Source organism: Seriola dumerili, unplaced genomic scaffold (genome assembly GCF_002260705.1).
Source record: "Seriola dumerili isolate Sdu_G_001 unplaced genomic scaffold, Sdu_1.0 BDQW01000478.1, whole genome shotgun sequence".
Lineage (NCBI taxonomy): Eukaryota > Metazoa > Chordata > Actinopteri > Carangiformes > Carangidae > Seriola > Seriola dumerili.
This window is the reverse complement of record NW_019174733.1, coordinates 3331535-3357947: the sequence shown is the minus strand read 5'-3', so window position 1 is coordinate 3357947 and position 26413 is coordinate 3331535. Positions and strand designations below refer to the sequence as shown.

General features: G+C 44.4%; 1 protein-coding gene across 9 annotated transcripts in view; it reads right to left on the bottom strand.

Moving 5' to 3' along the window:
- Positions 1–26413, bottom strand: part of LOC111235191 (transcription factor COE3) — a 68075-nt gene that overhangs the window by 13719 nt on the left and 27943 nt on the right. For 3 of the 9 annotated variants that reach the window (XM_022763539.1, XM_022763541.1, XM_022763543.1), the window contains exons 7-10: positions 12946–13027; positions 10665–10782; positions 5689–5822; positions 5419–5545 (exon numbers count right to left, since the gene is read on the bottom strand). In XM_022763539.1, the coding sequence (XP_022619260.1) occupies positions 5419–5545; positions 5689–5822; positions 10665–10782; positions 12946–13027 (461 nt within the window). Of the gene's footprint in view, positions 1–5418; positions 5546–5688; positions 5823–10640; positions 10783–12945; positions 13028–26413 lie in introns of all 9 variants that reach the window. The other 6 variants (XM_022763538.1, XM_022763535.1, XM_022763540.1 and 3 more) reach the window with 3 other exon arrangements.

Here is a 26413-nt window from a genome sequence, read left to right as displayed (position 1 = left end):
AAAGACACCTGTTCAATCCTGTTAGATGACATCTAAAGTATGTGTGCCACTTCTCGAAGGACGTCGGCGGACTTTCACACATTACCAGCCAACAGAAATCAAATGGGTTCCCTTCACAGCTGATTGCAAGCGCAAATTAATATTGTAAAATGAAGATCAATACATGGACGGGGCGCAGATCGATGACGGCTAAATTACGGCCGCGTTTTCCCCCTCATTCAAGATGAGTTGTGTTTTCCTCTCAAAGTCAATACCGTGCTGCCTCCCTCATTCATTTCTCAATAAACTTGCCGATGAATTTCAATCAAAATGCGGCAGTGTGTGTGTGTGTGTGTGTGTGTGTGTGGGGGGGAGTGGAATTCTTTTCAAGCCCGTTGGGTGTGGATCATACTGAAAATGGGGCAAGAAGAGGAGGAAGAGAAAAGAGGAGGAGGGGAAAGATCCTCGTCTATCAAGAGTCCCCCCCCCCCCTTTCCCTGCCTCCTCTGTCTATCTTTCCTGTGGCAGAGGACTGATGCTGTGACTTAGTGAGGACAATCCATTTTAAGAGCCATTACAAAACAGACCTCTAACAATACTGTGGGACAAAAAGTGGCTCCAATTAAAATTAAATCAATGAATACCATCCTTACTGGGAGGAAAAACACACGCCCATAGTTTCATTTTTCTCTTGAAAGATACCCACAATGCATTTCACAGAGAGATGTAGTGGGAGAAAATACATGCCCAACTGCAAGTACTTATTTCAATCAATTTCCTGGAGCTGGATTTCACAGGTCACTTGCTGATAACACGCTGTGGAATAATGCCACAGTGTGCTTCTCAAAGCCTACCTGACAAGCTGCCTGACAGTGGGGGAGTGCGAGCACGTGTCACGTCAGCCCTCTAATTGGACACAAGGACCTTCCTCCGTGGAACCTTGTCGCGCTCCACACAAGCTCACAAGGCCTTCAAACCAGGCCCATCTAACTTGGCAACGAGTGTCTGCCTCACTCCTGTGGAGCTAGTGCTAAATACCAGAGTTGTAATGAGACAGGCAGGTATGGGGATATGGCTAGTGGATAACATGCTTTGACACATGCTAAAACTGTTGTGCCAACTGGTTACAACCCACTTGACTGTGGCGATGACATTTATAAATGCCTATGTCGTCCCTTTTCATTGTAGCACTTCATACTGCAGGGTGAATTTAAAAAAAAAAAAACCCTGCAGATATATTAAAATTGATCTCAAATCTGAAACGCTGCTTGTAGTAGATTAAGGGATTTTAACTATACAATGATTATATACAGTATTTAGCATGTCCTCCTCTGATCTGTTTACATACCTCCTTGAATGCCTTTGATTATAGCATATCTTTGCTGTAGGCCACACCCCATCACTGACCAGCAACCAGTGGAGTACCACACCCAACGCTGCAGGACAGGAAATGAAAAGGAAGCTCTCCATCTGATCAGCTTCTGAGTCTGGGACTTCAAAGTGACGGCAGGGCGGAGAGGAGACGTAAGGATAGGCCCGACTCACAGGCTGAATAGTGCCCTATCTGATATGCTCCGATAAAGAGTGTTTGTTTATTTAATTTTTTTTCTTTTTTTTTCTTTTTTTTTTTGGGGGGGGGGGGGGTCCAAAACTACATAACATTTTGTTCCTCTTTCTAAGAGTGGAACAGGAAGTGAGTTTAATTTTGGATTGGAGCCCTGGATATCACTATTTATATCTCTGGTTTGCTGAACAAGAAGGTTGCCGGTTTAGTTTTGGTGGAGTTAATTGTTCATGCACATAAAGACAGAAATTGTGATTTTTTTCTTTTACATTCATAAATTGCAGTTGAAGCTTAATTAAAAAGAGATCTGACTCCTGCACTATCAACATCTTCCGTTTCCATCCCTTGCAGGACTGACATTTCTTGATCTCCACCAGTATTGAGTGAAGCACACATGACCCCTTTGTCCTTATGTTGATGAATGACTGCCTCATACCCATTTTGTCAGATTTTGGTGCAGTGGAGTCGATAGCGTCACCTTGACGAGGAAACTTTGTGATCCATCAGCCCTCAAGGCTGTCTGGCCTCAACTAAGACCTGGCAAGAGCAGCTCACTGTATGGGGCATCTGCTCCATCCAAAATCCTTCACCCAGTGTGCTGCGATCTTGTGAGGTCGAAGGAATGGCTCTTATTACTGCCGCTTTACGGTGAGGAAGAAAAAAAAAAAAGAAAAAACACTTGACTTGTACTAATAGCTGAGAAGCCATGCTGGTCACCAAAGGTCTGAAGACGAAGCACCCTGTCAGTGCCCAGCTTGGGAAATTAGCAAATAATGTTCCCTTCCCCCTGACAAATGTGTGACAGCTCGCCTTCGCCAATCATTCTCTCCTAACGTTATGATGCATGTCCTGGATCCCCACTGGAGGATACAGGCGAAGTTTACTGACCCTCAATTTACCCATGACAAATGGGGTCCCGGTAAATGTGCGTTTTCTGGGGCGCGGAAGGGGTTCATTTTAAGCAATCCTGGTTATGTGGATGTCACTGATTAGGATAAATAGTGGCTGAGTGTGTTAGGACTGCTTGCAGAACCATATTACCAAGGGCCTGCATCGTTGCCCCTAGAGGAGAGCTCACATGGAAACTTGGCCAAGATAGAAAACCAAAAGCTCTGATGCAATTAGGAGCTTAAATTGGATAAATTGTACGGTCAAAGTTTTTATTTATGATTTACTCTTTCATACAGTACTGTAAGTATGCAGTAAAAAGGTTAAGATGCTGCAAATGAGGCTGAAAATGGAGACTTTTCCTTTAAAAAATATCTGATCAAACCAGCATGTACTGTTTGCAGCGCTTAATAAAGTGTAAAGTATAATAAAGTATTGACTCAGGTACAGCCAGGACTTTCTCCTTTTGATTTTCTACAACCTTGCTGACAGTTGGTTCTACTAGTCCTGTCCGGACCAATGGATAACCAATACATGGATTAGACAGAGGACAAGCAAGCAACCGCCAAGGGACAACACTTTGTTAGAAGGTAAAAGGTATAGACTGTAAAATAGCAAAAATAGCTAACATGTCATTGCTTTAAAAATGTGGCAATTAAAGTACAGATATAAGCTCCTTGAAGCAGTCAGTAAACTACAGCCTACTAAACTTTTATATAGTATGTCTGTTTGTCTCATTAGTGTTTTAAACATTCAATAGTCAATGCCAACAGGATTATTTGACATACACTACAGGGTGCTCTCTTTCTGAGAATGGATTGTGAGTTTTGGAGCCGTTCCAGGGTACTAACCCGAGTGAGGACGTGTCCCTCCGCTGTTCGAATTGACTGCAGTCTCCTCTGTGTTGACTCTTGGTAATTTGTGATAATTTCTTAAATTGAGCGAGTTAAATCTCCACAATTAGGGTGGTGGTGCAAGAAGAGTCAACATGAAAAAAAAATGACTAAAAAGGCACTCCTCTCAAGCCGTGCTCTGAAGTCACGCTTGAAGCCATATGCTTTGATAACTAGACCTTTGATATGCACATGTTGCTCTCCAATATGACACCGGAACACTCTGTGCCTTTTAGACAGCACTGTTTCACTACATGCCCTTCTCAGCCCATGTAATTTGCTATTGTAACCCTGGGTCATTTCAAATCTATTTGCTCGTGTAGTGCCATTTGTTTGAGTGCTGTATCACAGAAAGAAACGCTACGGTTTTGAAATGAGCTGTTTCACCCTTAAATACATGATCCACTCTCCTGCACTCAACGCATCAACCCATTCACACTTTAATGTCTGAGAGAAGTAGCTAACATCCTTTCACCTGGCAATTACTGTACATATGGAATCAGTGATACCTCATTCTGGCGTTATGCATCCTGCTCTCTTTAACGGTTTCATTCTCTCAAGCGTCAACCCTCGTACAATCAGGGTGAGCCACACAGGGAATAGCAGAGCAGTGGAGAGGAGCTGGACCTGTCTATTGGTGACTTTCTCTTTTAATTCACCGCACTAATCAATTGTACCACCATTGCCTCAAGGGGTAATTGTATCTTTATACTAACTGGAAGTGAGTAGGAACCCAGGGAAGACAGAGAGGAAGAATGGGGAGGGGGATCAACAAAGATAGAAAGAAGGGGGACACGTTTCCCCAGTAAAACCTGATGGTAATCATCCCAATCCGCTTAGCCTCTGTGACTAATGGGGTCTGTTCTTAAGGGACCTGGCACTTTCACCAGGGTGCTATAGAAGCCATTAATGTCTTAACTTATACACCTTCTCAGGGCTGTGCAGTAACACATGTACACACAGACACAGACACACGCAAACGCACACACACACACACACACACACTTCCTCGCTGCTCGCTTGCTCACACAAACAGACACACATACACTCACACAGCCACACTACACTCCTGTTTCATTATCCCGGTGCCTTGTTGGCCTCTGCTCCGCTCCTGCTAGGGAGGTTAAATGCAGGAGAGCTGGGCCAGACTGCACGGTTGGAGGAGAAGGGGACGGATGGCTGGGGGTTGAAGTGGTGGAGGTTTGGGGAGCAAGAGAAGGAGGGGGGGGGGGCTTGATGAGAAACAGCTGCCCCAGGATGGAGGGGTCTGGACGGGGGTTTTGGAGGGGTGGGTGCGTATGTGTGTGTGTGTGTGTGTGGGGGGGGACCAGCCCTCACTTTGCAATTCTGCTCTGCTCAAGGCCAGGGCTGTGCTGGAGGCCTGGGGGTGCTGGGGGAAGTGAGAGTGGCTTTGATGCGCCCCCGTTTCATTCTGCCCATCAGAGTTGGAACAGACAGAGGCTTCCAGGTCAGACAGGCTCTGACCCCCGCAACCTCTGTCTCCTCACCAATGATGACAGATAAGACCACCACTTCCTTCTGTTAGCCAAGATAATCAGATCCCTTACTTATAGTGTGACACACACACCCTTTCTCTCCAACATACACATCCGTGTCGTCTCTCTGTGCACACTTTCTCTCCCATGAATTCACAGAATAACTTCAGGCACACTCACGCACTTAACCTAGATATTGCTTCTCTAACCTGATTCATAAAAAAACATGAAATCACATTTTGCCTTATGAAATCAGCAAATTAGCAGAAAGCATTATCAGTCTCACAACAGGGTAGATTAAGCAAACTGGCAGAATGAGTCATCCTGACAGCTTGAGTTTAACAGGGCTTGGCAGCGCCCTTGTATGATGGCAGGTCAGAGGGGGATCGAGTTGCACTTGTAGGAGCCCCTCCACGAAAACATCTTTTCGCTAGCGGGGCAGATCTCACACATTTAACATTCAGCGAGCAGGGCCCTGGTTAGTCCATTAATAGCGCCTGGACATGGGGCGGAGGCCTCCATCCAGACAGAGGTAGGAGAGGGAGCAGAGGCACAGGAGAGGCCTGTAGGAAAAGAGGGAGAGAGGGGTTCGACTCACCAGTATAGACAAATCTCCCAGGGGCGCCTTTGCAGAACTGCTTGGACTTGTAGGACAGCGTGACTTCCACAACACCGGGGATGTGCCGAGGTGGAGTCTGGACGCGGATGGCGTGGGGAGTTATCAGCTGAGGAAATGAAAAGAAACAATGAGCCCTCTGCAATAATGAACCACAGAGTATGTGCTGTTATCAGTGCTGGCTAGAAAGTTTTTGACAGTTTTTTGAATTTGTAATATTCGGACTGAATTTCAGTAACAAAGACATCATACCTCACTCCATACGAGCATGGTGCCGAACACGACTTGTAGGCCATCAAAGAAGTTGTCCCCTATGATGATGACAGTGGCTCCTCCAGTGGTCCATCCCTCACTGGGGCTGATAGCCTTGATGCACGGGGTGGCTGCTTATCCAAGACAAAGAGAAGAGCAAATTCAGCACCTAGGCTTCAGCAGTGGGGGCCCATGTCTCTTTCCACACAGACACATTACTGCATCACCTCTACATTCAGCCCTCCATGTCTCTCTCACAAAGACATATCATGGAAATTGCCCCTGGTAAAAAAAAAAAAAAAATGATGGATTTGTCCTTTAAGGCATGAGAATCAAAATCATTTATCAGCGCGCTGGAGTGGTGTAGTTAAGCAGACCCTTCAAATGGTCCACTTCACAAAGGCTAAACGCCGGGCTCGCCAGGAAAATGATTTGATGGAGCAAATTATGTGTCAGGGCAAATGTAGCTATCAGAATTGATTAAGCATGCACTCGCATGTACAGTAAAATTTCAAAGTTGAACACATCTCAAATGAGTCAAGAATACAGGCTGTTAAAGTGGAAATGACAAGCTAAAGCTTTGCTGGTTCATGTTATTTCATTACCTTTGTTCTGCATATGCAGTACAGTGCAGACACATGGAGTGTAGTTTCAGGTTTCATAACGTGAAATGCACTCATGAATTATTCAGATTGAGTTTTTTTTTCTTTCTTTTTGTGATCGATTCAATCCATTTCATATTGTTTATTACAATGCTTTTCATCTGGCATGACTTCTGCTACGTAGCTCTGCCATTCATCAACAGTCTGGGTTGTTATTATAATCTAATTTGAGTGATCTGGTGCCTCACATTCACTGTCATTTGATGCATTACCTTAATATGGTGTTCAGCACAACACCGTGTTTACAACAGGAATAGCATGACAGCTAGCCATAAAATAGCAATATCAAATTTAATCTATTTCCATCAATATCTTTTAATACACTATGAATTGTGCATGTTTTTCCTACTCCTCAAAATGTGAGAAACTATTTCAGCAAGTTCCTTCTTACTTTACAAGCTCAGTTCTAAACCTCTATTATCCTTTCCATCCAGTAAGTAAATCACAGTCGGCCATTGTTGTATGAATCACCTCAGACAAGACATCTCCCTTTGTTTGCCTTGCTGTTGGGTCTGTTCAGGTCATGTTTGCTCTCTCTCCCTGCCCATAAAGTGCACACACACACATTGGTACTACAGGGAATCTGACTTTAACAGGCGCTGTTGACTTCATGCTAATCACCTCGTACAGATTTTCATTTGTGAGGCCTGGAGGAGTGACATTTGCTTTCCTTAATTGCGAAGCGGAGCGTCTGAAAGAGGACCAACCCTCTATGGGCATGCTGGGCCCCCTCTAAGGGCCTGACCTTCATCAGTGCGGACGATTACAGCAAATAATTCACCCTTCAAAATTACTGTAAACAAATTGACTTTGGGGATGAGAGAGAGGGGGGGGGGGCGGCAGGAAGGAGGAGGAGGCAAGAAGAGGGCCTGATGGTGACGGTGACTGTTGGGGGGCAGCTGCAGCCTCAAAAACCTACGACAGGCATCCACAGTCGTGCGCGTATGCACACACACACACGCACACACACACGCACGCACACACGCATGCACACACAAACACAGACGCACCACCTCGGAAATCCCAGTGCCCCCTCCCACACACAGTAGGACCCATGGAGAGGCAGCGACTGAGGCCCTAAGCCGTCCACCCTTCTGCCTAAAAATTTGCATATGTCTCAATGCACAGACAGAGAGGGGAGCATGTGCTGAATGGGGACCGTGGCGAAGTGGATTACACAGTCAGCGCAGGCGATCTGATGACAGACACGCACAATGCCCCCTCAGCAGATGATAGGCATCATGAGGAGTGGACGGATGAGGATGCAAAGAGCCGGCCTGCCGGTGTGAGTGTTGCATCACTAAGTCTTTGCAAACTTTGGGCTACAGTAGAGGAAATTCATGCGATTTGAATTCATATGTCATCACTTGTTTTGGGGTTTGTTTGTTTTGTTTTTTTTGTGCTGAATTGTTACTTGAATTTATTTCAAGATCCAGTATACCGTGAAATGACCGCAGGCAGCCGATCTGTGATCTATCCTAATCTTTTTCCTCTCTGGTTAGGGTTTGGCTGTAGAGGACGTCAAAACTGATCCGAGATCTGAGCGGAGGAGGTCCCTGCTCTAGTATTGTGACACTCAAACAGGTCTAATGTGGCCCCGCGAAGCCGTCCTTTGTTCTGCCTGCTGAAATGTGTTGTAATTGTGCTGTGGGATGTCCAGATGGTCGGTTGATAGTGCAGCTGATGGGATTATACCTTTTACCTCTCCCTGGGCCATCTGTTCCCTTTGACTCTCTCTCCCTCTCTCTCCCTCTCTCTCCCTCTGCCTCTCTCTCACTCTGAACCTCTCTCTCTCATACTCTCTCCTTCTCTTTCTCCTTTCCTCCTCTCCTTTTTCCCCCTTTCTTTTCTCCCTCTCTTTCTTCCTCTTAGGCCCAGCAGTCTGGATTCACTTGTCTTTATTGCATAAACCCTAACAGCATTACAGCCACTTGGCATGCAAATGAGGCAGGCGCTGCAGGCTCTATGCTGAGTCTCCTATATTGTCTGGGGCTCTATAATGGTGGAACTGAGCTAAGGAACGTGTGTGTGTGTGTGTGTGTGCGCGCATGTGTGTGTGTGAGTGAGAAAAAGAGACAGATATGTGTGTCAGTGCTGTGCTGTTTGTGTGTGTGTGTGTGTGTGGGGGGGGGGGGGGGGGGGTGATGCTGTGTGTGAAAGACTCGGCTATTTGTGAGCATGTTTATGCACCTTTGAGCCTGAATCTATACATGTTTGAGTGACAGGCAGCCACAAAGCACATTCGTGTCTGAATGCATAATATGCTTGTTGTGTGACAGTCCACACAAGTGAACAAAAATGTCACATGGTGAGATTCAGTCTGTCATCTGCGGGCTATCCCATCTCTGTGCCAATAGGGGGCAGCACGTCTTGATCAATGCGAGGCGGTGGGTTGCAAAGTGCAATGTGAGCTGAGAGGAAGGATGCCTCTCTGTTTCAGCCACACAGTCAGTCAGTCAGTCAGTCAGCCAGCCAGCCAGCCGGCCACATATCTGAGGCTTCTCGCCCAGTGAACTCCAGAGGAAGAATGTGTTGCTAATTTAAAGCACGCTCTCTGTCTGCCTGCTAGTTGTCAGAGCACTATGGAGGGTAAGGCTGGAATTACATTTTATGACCGGGTCTCCTTTCCTCATGTGTCACATCTCTGTTTGTTAAAGGTGACTTAAACAAAGCAAGTGATCGTTGTTGATGCATGTTAAATTAGTTTATTTTGGAGCTGAGTCTGGGAGCGAGAGAAGAGGGAAAAAAAAAAAAAAAAAATCTTAACTTGTGGGAGCACACACGGTTAAGCAAGGTGTATTAAAGTTATTAGACAAAGACATGTTCAACTGGGCGGTTGACAATAGCTTCTTTTCTTGCTTTACGGGGCGTCACTCTGCTGCTTTGAAGAGTGTGGAGAAGAGAGGAAGAAAAGGATGGGTTGGGGTAACCTGTAAAGAACACAAGCACACACACACACACACACACACACACATACACACACACACACGTACACACACACTCACACACACACACACAAAACACAGAGGGTCCCGTGGGAGTGGGGGAACATGGAGGCGAGGGCTCAACCTCTTTAATTGCTCTCCTCATTAAGAAACTGGTTGCTAGGCGATCCACACCTATCGTGTCATAAACGTGAAACACACAAACAGAACGTCAGCGAACATAATGACTTTGGTGCTCCGGGCAGGACTTTAATTATTTGATTTTGTTCTCCAGTAGAGGAGTCATTAATAAAGACAAAAACAAATAGATTAGCTTTTCCCCCACTAGGACTGGAGAGCACTGAGATATATTAATTGTCTAGTCTTTTTTTTTTTTTTTTAATTTTTTTATTAGTCGTTGTTGTATTAAACATTACATTTGCTTTTGGTGATAGAACCATTAATGCCCATTAATGTGTAGAGAAGCTTGTTTTAGTCAGTGGTGTATATAAACTGTTTGCCCAGCCATAATTGGCTCTTGAAATCTGAAGATAAGCAATTTGCACAATTGGCCCAAGTCAGTTTTTTTTTTTTTTTTTCTTACAATCTTTCAGCTGTGTGTGCTCCCATCTGCGAGTGGAGGCCATGAGGGTCACAAGGTTATGTTTAGTGCGTTTTACTTTTTGGATTTCCCATGGTTTGGTGGTCCTTCTTTTCTCTCTTTTTGGCTGAGCAGGCAATCAGTCTATCATATGGAATCAGTTGGAGGAAAAACAGTAAGTTCTGTTTTTCTCATAGGCCACCCCCCACCCCACCTCCTCCACACACACACACACACACACACACACACACACACACACCATCAGCCCACCCTTCCAACCCCCCCTTCCTCTCTCTCTTTCTCCTTCCTCCCCCTGTTTCAGCTCTCTCTCTCTCTCTTTCACACACACACAGCTAAATCTGCAGAGCCCAATGACAGGAAATTGACCTCACAGCCAAATTCTTAAGCAATTTGATCATGTTTCACATACGCTTTTAGGACAAATGTAGGTGCATTAGGAGACTGGAAGTAGTGTAACATTTTTAAATCTTGAATTTGTCTGAGTATTATCATCATCATTAGTGATATTAAAATGATGAATACACTTAGTAATGCATGCTATTTCCAGTGAAGAAATAACAGTAAGTATGAGGGAGGCAAAAAAGCAACTTAAAAAAAAAATGAAAGTGATGGAGGAACAAAAGGTTCTAAGGAACTAGAAGCAGCTACAGTAGGTGTGTGGTTTGTAAAATGGGAGGATGTCTGAATAGAAACTAAAAGGAAAAAAGGAGCGTAGCAAATTATAAGATGTAAAAATGTGCCTACCATTCTCCAGATAAGGAGGCGTACCTTCTGAAGGGTCGAGTCTGCGAGCCCTTCGCCCATGCTTGGAATTGTTGTGTACGAACATGTTGTCAGAGACAGCCAAGACATGGCCGTCCACATTGACGGTCGTCGATACGACAACCTGCAACAGGAGTGAAGGTGAAACATGTAATATAGCATTATTGTGGAAAAGGAAAATACAAACAGAGAATTGTTCTGGAGTACAGAGGATACATGAATGCTTTAGAAATACTGTTGTGTCCACGTACATGCGTGTGTGCTATTGATTACTAGTGTCAAACCTCTTGAAGCTGTCGTTCTCTTTGGACGTATCACGTTACAGTTTCCTTGGCTTCTCAGCCATTTTGTTTTTGGTTTTTAGAGTCTTGCATTTGTGTACAGCTAATTGACTTTTCAATCACTAAAATACCATTTCCGTTCACCCACTCTACCAACTGTCATCATAGGCGAAGCTCAGAATTATTGATCAGCTTGTCCATCTATTTGAGGACGGAAGGCCTCCCTTTTAAAATATTACTGGAGTCATTACCAGCTGAACCGTACTCCATCCCATCACTCAACAAACATTTTACCAGGATCAGATTCCAAGCCACACTCCATATTTCATAATGCTTATTTTTGTTGTTGTTTTTTGGCTACCACATCTCCAAACAGTGAGCCGCGTGTGAATGGCCAAAGTGTTTCTGAGCCGGAAACAGAGAGCCCCTCTCAGGTTTGCTTCGCCGGTAAGTGACCTCGGTGTAGCAGTGGAATTTAGGGGGGTAGCTTTTTCTTTTTTCTCTTTTTTTTTTTTTTTTTGGGTTGGTTTGGGAAGGGTGGGGGTGGTGGGTGTAGGGGGAGAGATGGGGAAGTGAAAGAGCTCCATTCTTGTGAGCAGGTTCAGAGCTGGGCCAAGCTGAGGATGATGGATTGGGCCCTCTCTGGCCTCCAGCTGGTTTTTGGGGGTAATAAGTGGAGTGGAAGGCATGCAGCATACACAACTTTGGCCAGAGAAACACCTATGCTGGAGCATCTGGGAAATATATTTGGGGGAAAAATGACACACTAACTCTTGGAGTGAAGACAAGGGATGAACATCAGCAAATTGAAAAAAAAAAAAAAAAATCAAAATCCAAACTCTTGTTTTAGACTTAACATGAACATTTTAATTTCACAAAAAATGAGAGGCTGCAACTTAGTTCTTGCATTCCTTTTGACACATAGGAGTGAGAGGTGAAAGCCCCTGGTGGCTGTCATGCATCAGTCCACATTCACCCTGAGGGAAGATTTGAGGAGGCAGGGGAGGTCTGATGGTGGTGACATCAGGAGGGGACACCCTGTCTTGTCTGTTTCATGTCTGGGGCTTCCTCCTGGAGGATGCTGGCTTGTGTGTCTATCACAGAACAGTGCTGTCAGTGACGGACGCCCTCCTGTAGTTTGTCGTTATCCTGATAGGACAAATCACACTAAACTCTCACTCGCTCACCTTGACCTAGTGGGCTGCTTGTGGTGAAAAAGTCTGAGTAGGATGGATGGATGGTTGGATAAATGGATCAGCTAGGAGGGGTGGGGGTGGGGGTGGGGGGGTGTCAATAATTTCAAGGCTCAACTTCTTGACACATTAGAAGCGAGAGGGTTAAGGAAGCAATAAAAGTGCTCAACGGTCATGTCATTTTAATGTAAATCGCAGCATTTTGTCAGCCTGCAGTAATGATGGTTTTCAGATGGTTTTCACTGGCTACATAAAGAATCGCATATGTGTGACTTTAAGTGTATGCATATGCGGGTTAGAATGAGAGAGGGATATAAAGAAAGCAAATATATGCGCTCCTAGCGTGTATGTGCATGCATCCATATGTGTGTGTGTGTGTGTGTGTGTGCTTGCGCCTATGTGTGTATAAGAAGGTATGCGTTTCCGCTGCCAGACAGATCCTGAGTTAACACTGTTGTTACATGTGGTCGGATCGTCCTCCCCTCTGCGCTGAGGCTCAGAAAGCTGTCAGGAACACAATTGATGGCACTCTTAAATCCTATATCCTTATTTGTGTCAGGTGGTACTCCCTAATAAATATTCTGTCCAGAGCGCACAGGACACAAAATCCCACCGCTCTCTCACTTTCCCCGGGTTTTGCCTCCTTCAGTGCCAATAATAGAATTGTATACATATGTGGACGTGTGTTGAGATGACTTAGTGTAGTGCAGTTGTGCATCTGAACACCTGTGTGCGTGTGTGTCTGCACAAAGGGAGATAGACAGCGAGAGACAGAAATAGACAGAGCATATGTGTGAAATGGATTTCAGTTACCTGGAATCTGCGCATGTCTCGTGGGTTCCCTGCATTCTTCAGACAGTTCTGATTGCACTTGAGAAAGAACTTTAGGAAGAATCTGAAAGAGAGCACACACAAAAAAAGAGGCGAAAAACTATTAATAATAGATCGAATATTTGAATAAGATTTCTCAAACACTCCCACGTCTGATCCATTCATCCGGCGAGTCAGAAACAAACGTGACACTACACTGTTTCAGCGGGGAAGTCGCAGTGTTTAATATTCCCTCAAAATCAAGAGCATCAGTCTCTTTGTCATCTCATCCCCTCACCTGAGTTCATGGGTCTTTCCCAACACCCATCTGCCACTAACATACAGGAAGTCACTTGATATTCCACCCACCTCTTTAATCCCAGGACACCCCCTGTGCAATTAAAGTTCTCCTGTTCAATAGGGAAGCAAATGAGGCCCACCTGTGACCAGGTCTTGTTTGAAGAGCATCAGGGATAAAGGACCTAACAAGGTGAGAGCGCGCCACAAAACTTATAGTCCTGTCAGGCAATTAGGCGGACACTCTGGGGACCACCGTATGCCACACACACACACACACAGACACACACACACACACACACGCATAACGCATACACACACCCATGCACTTGTGGGTGGGTGAGGCAATTATGCCACAAATTACAACCTGGCTAATCGTCTCTGAACAAATGTCACGTCTGAGTGAGATCTGGGCTTGGTTAGTTTGTAAGCTGCCTTCCTCTGCCGCCTTCTCTCAGGTCTCACTGAATTTACAGATGCAACCTCATACTGAGAGCCATGTATAAGATGTGGCCTCACAGACGTAGAACAGTTAAATAGAGGAAGATGAACAACAAGGCCCAAAAAAGAAAAGAAGACTGTCTCAGATGTAGCCTATTGTGTAAAAATCTTACACAACCATGCAGAATAAACAATGAAATTGACTTGTTGTTTCTGCAAATTCTCCCCACAGAATCATGACTGATTGTGCCTTTGCTTTCTCCGATTCATTATAAATACCATGCCGTGATATTTATTTTTCATCACATTGCACTAGCATTACTATATGCAATACTGTGGTTTCCATTGTAATACTAACTTGGCTCGCTGAATCACAGCCGCTCATTGGATTACCATAGATTGCACCATAGATTGCATGGCCATTTCATTCAGCTAAATACAGTGGCTTGTGTGGCCTGTGAGGACGCTTTCACAACACTTAAGACTTCTCGTTCGCCCAGTGGGATCCCGGCCAGGCCATAAATCAGAGTCTGAAATGACCCCTCTAACCCTGGCCACATTAACACATGCACTGGTCATTTAGAAGCGTTCTTCGATAGACTCCTATACCTTGTGCTTCACTGAGGGCCCAGGAGGGAGAGGAGAGGTGAGAAAATATTTTCACTCCACATCCAAGTAGCTTTGGCTTGGACATCAATAAAAGGCGTTTTAACCCATGCCAGAATGCTGATTGCCTGTCGGTGTGTGGTGAGGCCATAAAAAACCTGACTTGTCATTAGTGCATTTCGCTTGATTGTGTTCACTGTGTTTTCGGGTTGCATCTGTTGGCTGATCATCAAAATGACCATTATGTACTCTAATTCCCTGACCCTGTTTTTATTTCCCCAAAGAGTCATAATGTAGAGCAGCAGACATCTGCGGAAAGCAGACCTGAAATACGACTTTTATTTGTCTGTCGCCTCTCATACAGATTGGGTAAGGCCAGTGTGTGTGTTTGTGCGTGTGCGAGCGTCCGCGCGCGCGCATGTGTGTGGACACGCACATCCACACACGCGTATGTGTGTGTGAACCTGTGCGTGTACATGCATCACCCGTTGGTAGACAATTTATGTCAGAGAAAGAGATAGAATACATTTCCCAGGCAATACATTGACTTCATAAAAGAAACACATTACTTTCAGCGTTAGTCTCGTCTCTTCTCTTGGATACTCTGAAGCTTTTACATACTGTTTCTACTAGAGTGAAAGCAAAAGTTAAGAAACAATAAACACAAGAAACTGAGTGCCCACGCTATCATAAAGTAGCTCCTTTATGTTTACTGTTATGAAGGCAATTAAGCACAATTTCTCTGCTAAAAAGATAAGCTTAATTTTCATAGTCCACAGCAGTGGCAGCGCTATAGCATCCATTACATTTGAGTTGGTTAAGATTCTCCATGAGCACAGTGCAAATTGGTCCTTGGTGAAAAGGAGAGCAATTAAGACAAGGCCCCTCTCTCTCTGTTTTACTTCTTAAATATCTACAGAAGTTTGTGCTGGTGTTTTGGCACGCACAGAGACAAAAGGAGGTTGTTTAATTGTTTTTTAATGGGATATCAAGTCGTCGCTGCCATTAGATGTTGGCAATGGAGGGCAAAGGGGGATAGAGAGAAAGAATGAACTGCAATTAGGTTTGATTAAAGCTATCCTTCTCAATAATCAGCTGTTCTGACAGGACAGGGGGACCCTGGTGGCCGCTGAGATGGAGGAAGGTGTTGAGTGATATTAAGGCCAATGAAGGGGATATTAACATGGCTAATTAAAGCTCTTCCAAAGCCGGGAGAGGAGGCTCTCAGCGGACCGCACTGGATGAAATAATCGGCCAAGGCAGCTATCAGTTGGAGGAGAGAGAGAGAAAGGGAGTGCGGGAAGGGGTGGGGTGTAGTCCATCTGAGGGAAGGGGGGAGTAGAGGGAGGGATAGTGGGAGGCGTAAAGGAAAACTATGAAGTGTGAAGAAAGACAAAGAGGAAGACATCGACAGGCATATAGAGAAAGACTTCCAGGGCAGCCAAGGAAGCTCATTTTGACATCAACTCTTTCTGTCTGCATGCCTGAAGTCTGCCAGTATAACTAAGACCTGACATCAGCTTTTATCCTCGACAGCTAGTCATACAGGTCCACAAATCAACGTTAAAACAATCCTGCTCATGCCTTGGTCTAAGGCAATTAATACGATTCTCCTGTAGTACCTCCATGCTCGCCCACTGCCGAAGCTACTAATCATGCCATAATGATTTCTCTCCCTCTGGTCAAAGGGGAAATAGATTGTCTCTTTAGTAATGCAGCAGGCTCTGCGCCTTCCACTCCCTGGCTTCACAGACCCGGTAATTGAGGAGAAAAAGGCCGACTTTGGCACTTTGACTGATTTGAGGGCTGCTAGACCCTCTTATCTTTACTCTGATCATTTTAGGCTGACACTCAAAGGAAGACCCATCGCCCTAATTCTAGCTCACCCTCTCCCATCATCAAACAGAGGGGGAATAGAAAAAAAGGAAGAGAGAGAGGGAAAAAAACAAACAGGCGAGGTGAGGAAGGCCTTCTCTCATTTAAATGGCCAACTTAATTGCTGGGTTGATGTCACTCATGCATAAATGTCCATCCCTTTGATTTGAGTGAAGAGGGCAAATAAGGATAATGTTGTATTATTAAGAAGGCTCCACCGACAGTGGAGGCAAGCTATCCTGTCAATTTCATTCATTTTTTTTTATCCATTCATTTTGAGATTTTTATTATTTTTAATGACTTGTAAAAAATTAAAAGTTAAGTCTGAGCTATTTGAAATTACTTTCACATGCTGGTTTCTTAAATTACATCCACGAGACTGATTTCCCCCCCCCCCCTTAATAGTACACCTTGTTCTTATTGTACCAAAGAGCTTCCCTACATTTGTTTAGGCCGTTACACAATACACTGACAGATGGCCACAGTATCTGTAAGAGTCAGGTATTGACAACTCTAAGCTCCTGATTGGTGCCCCGGCACTAATGACTAGCATGCAGTGTCCACAGCCGGCAGCCATGACAGTGAGGTCATCCGTTGCAGGGCGGTGAGTATCGATCACCACCCAGCTCCAGCCCATCAGGCCCCAGCTGCCTCCCAGACTCAATGGGCCCCTGTTACAGGAGCCCTGTAAGAAACGGCTCCCAACACCAGACTACAATCTGCTGACACCAGATCTCTACGCTGAGATAGTAGTACACGGGTCAATAGCGTATCGGATTTCCAAAACGCCAGGGTCTTAATGTCAAGCCTCCTGCCTTCCCTACCTACTGCTCCAGTTATTAGGCACTCCACTGAACTGCATTCAGATCCCTGTTGTGACAAGGCGGAGCAGGTAAAACGAGAAATAGAGACACTTATAGATCTTAATCTTCCCGAACACTTATTTATGCAACTGAGTGGGCTTGGATATATATGCCAGTTAAGTCCCTGGGAGGCCGTGCAGAGCTGCGTGGCCATTTCTGTCGTATTCTGGTTCGCCGCTGTCTTCTCTCGTCAAGCAGAGCTGTTTTTCTCGCCTTAGCTGAAGTAAACCACAGCACATTAACAATATTTGCTCTACCCCTGTACAAGCGCCAAGGGACCAGACCCACAGATCCTATCACTTCTTTATCAGGGAACAAGTGCCTCACTATCCAACCTTATTGGGTTTGGGAGATTAACCCCTTCCACTCACAGACTTCTGCCTATTTCCTCCGAGAGCAGCAAGGCAGATGTCACTGTGATTATTATTGTTCGACATCAAATATCCCAACTACATGTCTCTGAGAATTTATTGAGTATTTCCAAGGCCTATATTCTGTTTTTATTTTTATTTTTTTTATATATTTTTTCAGCTGCTATTGTCAGTTCATTTCGTTGTTTCATATTTCATATTTTTGTTAGTGGTGTGTGTGTTGCACGGGTGTCACAAATAATTTATGTGCTTCCTCTGCACCCTAAGATGTAGCTGTGTCCCTCCATTCATCCCTCTTTACCCTCTCCTCCACCATCCCCCTTTCTCTCTAATGGGCAGAGTGGCATTGACATTATTTCACTTGAGGATCCCTCACTCTGTCAATCCCTCTTCATTTACTCCATGGCTACAGGACTCATTATGGTATCTCTTCCTCCTTCTCTCTCTCTCTCGTGCTCTCACTCATTCCCCTCACCTCCTGTCTCGCTTGCTCCACGGCTCTCTCTCTCCCTCCCTCCCTCTCTCTCTCTCTCTCTCCGGACACTGTTAGTTTCTTACTTAAGAGAATCGCTCGTCTTCACAAATGGTTTCACGTCAAACCCACTCCTAGCTAGCCCCCACTGATTCCCTTCAGGCTTTGGCACAGGTTTACTGTAACAGATTAGACGAAGACTCCGAGCTCCTGCTAACTATCCATCACTTGCTAACAGTGGACTAAGGCTGTGTGCTTTATGCAGCTTTTAGCTCCAGCCCGCCACATACTGCATGTTTAGCCCCGAGCTCTCTCTCTGCCTCTCCCATCCCCTCGCATCCAGATACTGCTGAGGCTGTGTACTGTTGCACGCTGTTCTTTGTTTTACTCTGAATACGGCTTTTCTCTACTAGGACTTTGAACACAATATAATAAGACACAAAACATAAATAATTCTGCGTTGTTTTGTCTTGCGCAGCCCTGTTGTAAAAAAAAACAAAAAAAAAACGAATCAAACACGGGTTGCTGCTGTAGAGCCAACATCATCTACATCCAAACTGGAGTTCATAAATATTATCGAATCATCACCGGCAAAACATAAAACTCACATGATGATGATTGCTGATAATGACTATGACAGTCTCAGCGATGTCAGTCATGAGGTTGCTGACATTACAAAAATAATCACGTACATCAACAATACAGTTCTCAGGGATATTTACTCTGCTCACCAGCTGGACGGCAGAGAGGTATCTCCAGGTTATTTTTGCGCAGGGGGAGAAATATGGTGCTTTGATTACTGGTCAGCAATGGAGCTCGGGGCCTTTGAGGAAATACCAGTCAGCACCTCCCTGCACTAGTGAGATGGAAGATAAGCACATGTTGGAGTAGCTGGCCTGGGTGAATAGTAGTATTTAGGGTGTTGGACGTGGGGTTCTGGAAGGCCCCAGAGCCAGTCTACAATGAGAGCCATACAGCGCCGTCTCACTCCTGTGGCACCTTGGAGTGATCAGACCCAGGCAAGACGCAAAGGAACGCAGCTGTACAGGGAAGGCCAGCAGGGGAGCTTTGACCGTTTACACACAGCCATGCTGAATCCAGCAGGCCAGTGGAGGCTTATTTGCATGCATGCATGCGTGTGTGTGTGTGTGTGTGTGTGTGTGTGTGTGTGTGTGTGTGTTACATGTAGGTCGGTGGTTTAGCTGTCTGTCCATGCATGCTCAAACGTATACGAGTGTATTTCTACATCATATTATTACTAATGTATAATACATACATCTAAAGTGGCTGTCAGGACTGGTCAGTCATCATAAAACATGAGGCAGCCACTCTGACATGGCCGCCACATTAACGTGTTCTCAGAAGAGGGGGAAAAAAAACAAAAAAAAAAAACACCCACTGTGGACTGTCATGTAGGCAGGAGGGATAGAGACAGAAAGACAGAGAGCGGGTCGGTGCTTAAAGCTAACAGGTAACCTTTCTGTGCACCTAGGACAAAGGCAGGGGGAAAAAGAAAATGTCAAATTAAGAGAGGCCAGGCAGAGAGACGTGGCTGCCATATTTGTGTGAAAGCCCAGTGCTGTTGGCAGCAGAGATGGCTGCTTTCTGATTCATCTGGGGCCGTATGGCAAAGCTTTGTCAGTCTGTGCGAGGTATAAATAATTCAGGGTGAGAGATGGCAATTACAGGGCCCTGCACAACCAAAATGAATATTTTATAAGGACTAAAACTGCCCTGGAATGAATCACACACATGGAGTCACACACACATACACACTCACATGCACACGCACGTGCACACACAAGCATAAGTGAATGTGTGCACACATGCACCCAAACACACACAAAGGTAGCACATATGAACCCTTAGCATTGCTGTTGTATTGTTGACAATATAACTATTATATTATATAAACCCCTGCATGTGGGTTAATAATTTTTAATATGCTTGCATGTGTGATTTCTCTCAATATTTGGTCAAGGCTGAGGGAGTGTGGTAGATGTCTTGTTCAGCTTTGTTATTCTGTTGTGAAAAAAAAAAAAAAAAACAATATTTGGAACAACGAACAAATACACCTGCATAGCTCGTGATAAACTATTGAGTAGACCATACGAAATACATCAGCAGAAAATAGAAATAAGTGTTGTCAATATATAGTAAAGATCTACAAAAAAGCAGTCTCCAGAGACTCAGAGCCTTTACTTTTGACCCTGTAAATATGGTCTTTGTGTGTGAGCAAGGGAAGGGGGGGGGGGGGGGGGGGAGCAAAATGCTAATGGGAAAAGATTAAACCCAAAAGCCGCCTGGAGCATTTACCTCTAAAGGGTTTTGTCTGTCAGGTTTCCTGCAAAACTCTGTCTTTATAATTCTGAGACAAAAAATAACATTGTTCCCTAGTCCTGAGGAGCGCTGTGGCTTGGTTGAATGGCCATTGTGTGGGCCTAGCTAATGATACCTTAGCTTTTGTGAGAGGGAGGCCAGGTAGGTCTGTGACATCAGCGCCACACAAGTGCTTCTCTGTCCGGATGTTTAGGGAAGGATTTCGTCCATGGTGGGAAACGGGTATAGAGAATAAACAGGTCCTGTTTTTTTTGTACCAGCTTATCGAACCCCTCTACCTAAGACAGGGGTATCCTGAGAAAAAAAATGCTTTTAAAATTGCTGTTTTATTTGAAATCATTAACATTACTTTTCTCTTAATATTTGAATACAACATATACATATCAGTTTCTGGAAGAACTGCTTCAGCAGAGACTGATGTAATTCCAGGAGAATCTTCTTTTTTTTTTTTCTCCTTTTTTTTTTTTTTTTTTATTTCAGCGGGAGTGTAGGCGTTTTATTTGTCAGTCCAAAGGGAAGATGGCAACCCTCTGAGGGAGGAGAAGACCCCAAGCATGAAGACACAGATCGCATGTGTTGGAAAAAGTGACAGCAAGGCAAATGCTAAGAGAAAGCTGCTTCCTTACCGAAGTGCACACTGTTAGCGATGTAGCTAGCTGTTGTGAAGGCAGCTGACAAACCCATAGCGTGGCATGTCTCGCCCCGTTTGTGAGTTTTCAAAGAGTGTGATTTGCAAATAACATGAGTCTCTGGGCATAGACTGGGCATGTAAGTACGGTGAATAAAGCCCCCCTGCTCTGCTGAGGGAAACCCTTACTTGTCAGCTCAGTTCTTTGTCAGGAACCTGACAGATAAATAGACAGTGTTTTGCCGCTCACTCCTCCTGCCTTATGTACACAGAGGCGTGTGTCTGCTTCCACATACAGGTTGACTTGCTTTAGGGGAGGAATTTGTTGAAAGACACCCCACCGCTTCTCAGGGCAATGACTGAAAATATTGTGGGCCACTTCAGACAGCCTCAAACAACAAACAATGGGGGTTGATGTGTAACCAGATAAAACACAGATCGAATAGCTGGGTCTAAGCACCACTACAGGGCTTATTTTTCATGCAAATTACTACTAATGAGCTTCCTGAAATCTGACTAATTATATCAAAGTGATTTCTTTAATTAGTTTGTAATAATTCCTCGCATAAACATCATAGTAAACAGATTAAGCTATATAAAAATATCAATTTGTCACACTTTATATGAGATGCTGTGCAGTTGACGCTAATCTTGCTTCTCCAAAATGCCACAGCAAACATTTATTAAAGAATTAAATATGTACTTAGAGAATGTTTGGTAACAGTAAGGATGCATACAGTGTCTTTTGCATATTTGTCATGGTTTCTCCACAATGATAGCTCTAACATATAAGGTAGAAACCTGAGAAAACATAATGAAGTGAGCGTAATGACTTACACGTGTGTAATTGGTGAGAGAGAGAGTCGAGTTAATAATTCAATATTATAATATAAAATACAATAAAAAATTCTATAATTAAAAGTCATAAATTAGTGTATGACTAGCTAACTTAGAGAGAGCTTATGTTATTGTAATCCAACATCAGAGATAACACCACTGAGTGACTGGAAATGCTGCACGTCAAAGCCAAATACCTATTTGAAAAATAACAGACAACTTCAGAAAAGATAAGACATTGCATTTATCTACCACTTTGCACCTCCTGTTAATCCAACAACATTCCTTAAACCCCTAAAGAGTAAAAATATCTAATATACTACCAGTCACAAGAGAACTCATACGACTACCGATCTTTCTGATACCCTCAATCTGCACTGAGATGGATTAAACATTCAATTTGTTACTCGCCAGACTACCACCTAGGTTCACCACTTACCATACAAATGGAAAACACGCTAGTAATCTATTAGCCTGCCTGGCCTGACACTGTATTATGTTGTATTTGTATTATATTTACTTCAGGGAAATTACGATTCAAGTCATATTTATCTTCATGTGGAAATGTGTGTCTAAATGGAAATCACCTATAGTGTGAGGGTGGATGCAGAGCAATACTAATGTGATCCATGAACCGTGCGATTTAGTCACCCTCTGTGGATGCACTATGGGCTGATTCTACATATCAAACATGCTCTCCCCCTGTTAAAGCCCATACCCAGAGCCCCCGATGCTGTTTGATAATTATTACGCTTACATTACAACACAAGACCTTGCCTGTGGAGCTGGAAGAGCCGCCCCCTTCCCCATAAACACACACATACACTCGCGCACCCGCACGCACGCACGCCCGCCCTTTGTCGTATACAGTAGTAAACAGCTTCCCAGTAAGCTGTTTGCACTTCACTGCCCGCTCTAGGAAATAAAAACAAAGAGCAAATTGGGGGTTTTGCGTCTCAGTGAATAAATAAGGTTGTTTTACTCACAGAATCCATTACCTTTTAAAACATGTGCCTAATGCGTTGAGCCTTTTCATTTTACAAACAAAGCCTAAATTAGGAATTAAATACATTCGTATTTAGATAACGGCATTAGCTTTATGACATCAATGTGAAAAAGTTGGACGCCATCCATATCATTCCCATGCTTCCATTGTTACGTTAAATTGCAATATTAATCCTGGCTCAAACCAAGGTACTGTAGCTTTTATGCAGTACACTTGAATTATGCTATTGAAGTAATTGATAGTGATTCAGTCATTGAAGGTACTAATCCCATGATTCAGTTCATCTCTCTCAGTGCCATTTACCTCCAGATGTTTAGAGTTTGGGGTAATCAATAAAGAGGGAATAAAGATTGGCATTCACAATACTCCCCTTGACAAGCTCCAGCCGAATGTTTGTCAAGCAAATTAAACACACTTAGACTTTTCACCTGCTCCTACAACGACACCACATATGGCCGTGAAGTTAAAAATAAGAAACTGTGCATACATTACCATGCATAATGCACAACTCCCTCCATTTAATATGCAAATTTTGTAAAATATTACTGAATACCTTCTGTTCGGAATGAATAAATTTGAATTGCAATTAGAATAATCTTGTATAATTAATGAAAACTGTCAATTTTGGTTCCGAAGTAATTTGATTAGCATGTTGATAGGACACTTATCAAGTTCAGTAAACTGTTAGATTAAGAAGATGAAAAAAATGATTCTAAGGATATTTTTCTCAACGGCTCTGACATTTTCCCTTGGCATTGTAAACAAAGACAGTAGCTGGCAAACTTCCTGAATCGAGGGGCGAGAAAGGGAGGGTGGAGAAACAGAAAAAGAGAAATGGAGACGAGGACAGAGATAGAGAGCCTCTTGAGATAATCTGTGAATCTCAGTCCGCAGATGAAAAGGAGTCTATCGTCAAGGCTCCTGAGTGAGCTACTCATCTCTGCCCTCTGCTCCCCAGCTAAGCCCAAGTTTATGGGATTTATCTTGTGAACCATTTGTAGTTTTCACATCACATGATGAGTTAAAAACAGCACACAGCTTTTCTAAATGTTTCGAGGCTATAAATGTAGAGTTCTCAGCTAAAATCCACAGACAACTGATCCCAGTCTGCAATTCATCTGAGAATAGCTATCTATTAGCGATCAACAAATTGATGTACGCCATTGTTGTACTGTATAAAACAGAACCATCTGTACTGTCTACAGATGAACAGAGCTAGTGACCTCCTTTTCCCCTCTCTTTCTCTGCTCATTAGCTATCCTGAACCTCTTTCTCTCCTGCTTTCAGTTTTCAAACCCCCAAATGAGACCTAAATCGCTTGCAATACAGGTTAGCTTGAGGAAGGGGGGGGCAAACATCTGTCGCACTAGGTACCCGCACGCAGCTCGGGGTATCTCCTGCGAGGAACTTTGGGGATGTTTAATTCATAAACGCTGTCATCCATGTAAACCTCCTGATTTCATAATGACTAACTCTTGGTGGTTTAATTAATTTAATAATGCCTTTCAGAAGCCATAAATGAAAGGGTCTCTGAAGTGGTGCATTAATTAGCCAGCGCCGATGCTAGCCCTGTCAGACTGGTGGCTGTCAAAAGCGGGGCAAAGCGGAGGATGGGCACAGCTGACGTCCTGAGGTCAGAGGTCATGCCAATCATGCTCCTCACCACACTTAATGACTCATAATTTGTGTCTAGTATACACATGTATTAGGGTCAACCTGTGGTCATGTCCATAATTCTCTCCCCTTGCTAGACTACATGAAAATAACTGGAGGGGCGACAAGGTGGTTACATTCTCAGTAATAAGCTGTGGCACGGCCACATTATGTTGCTACTTGTATTTACATGGCACCCACCCCCAGAACATACAATCCATCAGAGCCTCGCCTTTACCTTTTTATAAGGTTGATGTCGTTACTGTCAACGTCTTTTGCGTTAATTACAGCGTTACGGCTTACTCACTCACAAGGTTATAACATAGAATAAATTCAAACTTCATTAAAAGTCTCAGCAGTTCAACGCATGAGCACACAAAATTATCACAGAACCAACCAGATTATATTCCAAACTAACTCCATGCATCTCATAAGGAGGTTGTTTTCCTTTTTCATATTTCATAAATATGAACCAGGGAGGTTTGTGTCTGTGCCTGTCCATTTATTACCATAAAAATCAGCTGACTGAAGTATCTCACTATCTGTGGAGGCAATTAACTGTTTTGAGAGAATGCGTAATACGGGACTTTGTAATGGTATCATTTGGAGTCAAGGCACAGATGCGCCGTGCGGAGCCATACTGTAATTAGAGAGAAACGCTGTACAGGTTTTCCACTAATTAGCAAATTATGCTGAAAATAGCATCAAGCTAATTAACAGTTATTATGGCATTTTTGAAAGTATGACTTTAATTAGCAAAGTCCTGACGCAGGCAATTTCAAACTCGTCTCCAAGAAGATGAGGTAAAAAAGAAAAAAAAAAGACATGGGGCATGATCAAGAAGATACCCAGATTATTATGATGCCGTCAAAAACTAAAGGAAGGAGAGAAAAAAAAAAAAACAGGAGGGGGAAAACAGAGACTGAGAGAGTGAGTGAGGAGAAAGGAGGGAGGGAGGACCGAGGGGGGTGTGTGTTGTGCGTGTGTGTGTGGGGGGGGCGGCGGGGGAGTGGGGGGGGGGGTAAAGCTTTTGTGTGTTGTGTCTGAATCTCCATCCAAATGAGGGGACATGTGTGCTGTGCCACGTTGCCAAGAGGAGCCCTGAGCCGTGTGCCCAGTGTCAGGTGGCAGCGGCTCACCCCTCAGCTACCAGGCGAAGACGAGAGTGAGCTCAGCTGGTGCCCACAGCCACTCACTTATTCTACTCCGCTGCACATTAAAGGAGCCCTCGAGTGGAGCCAAGCAACGCCAGCCAGCCAACCTGACAACAACACTCCACCTCCTCCTCATTTCCAACAGTTCCTCTTAGCACTTCCAGGGACCCACCTTGGACCTAATGATGGTCGGTGACAGCAGATAAACCTGAAGCATTCTGCAACCTCTCAGTTTCAAAAAGAAAATGTCTTCTCCGTCATTTTTGGAAATGCTGCGTGGAATAATTCGCGTTTGGAGAAATGTCATTCATTAACATCACAATTGTTGATGCAAGTGAGTATTTGGGAGGTGTTTAATGGGAAAATATGTTTTTAAAGGCACCTGTGCAGAACCGTTTGAAGGGAGGAAGTGTCACCAGTGGAAGTGGGGAAAGGAGTAAAAGAGGAATGGAAGAGATGGAGGAAGAGAGGAAAGAAGGAGAGGGGTGGACTGAAGGGTCTTTGAAGGCCCAGTGTGTGAGAGAGAACAGAAGTGTGCCTAGCCCCAGGCAGCCTACGGCTCAGGCCCATTAGCTAGACTGACCTTGCCCGCGCCTTTGTCTTTGTGCTCTCCTCCCGCTGCTTCCCCTTCTCAAGCATTCCCTTTTTGTTGTCTCCGAGCGAGATTGGGAAGGGGGCCATATCTTTCAGCTTTCTAAACCTCCCAACCCCCCATCTACCACTCCAACACCCCCCCAGACACACACACACACACACACACACACAACACCCCCTCCCACACAAGCACACTTGCACACTGATGATGACTGGCTTCCTGTGGCCCTGGCAGCAGTTGAAAGTGGTCGGTGAGATCAGACGAAACGAGTTAGGCCTCTATTGTAACAGATGACTAGAAGAGCCGTGTCACCACTCTGAAGCTCCCTGCCAC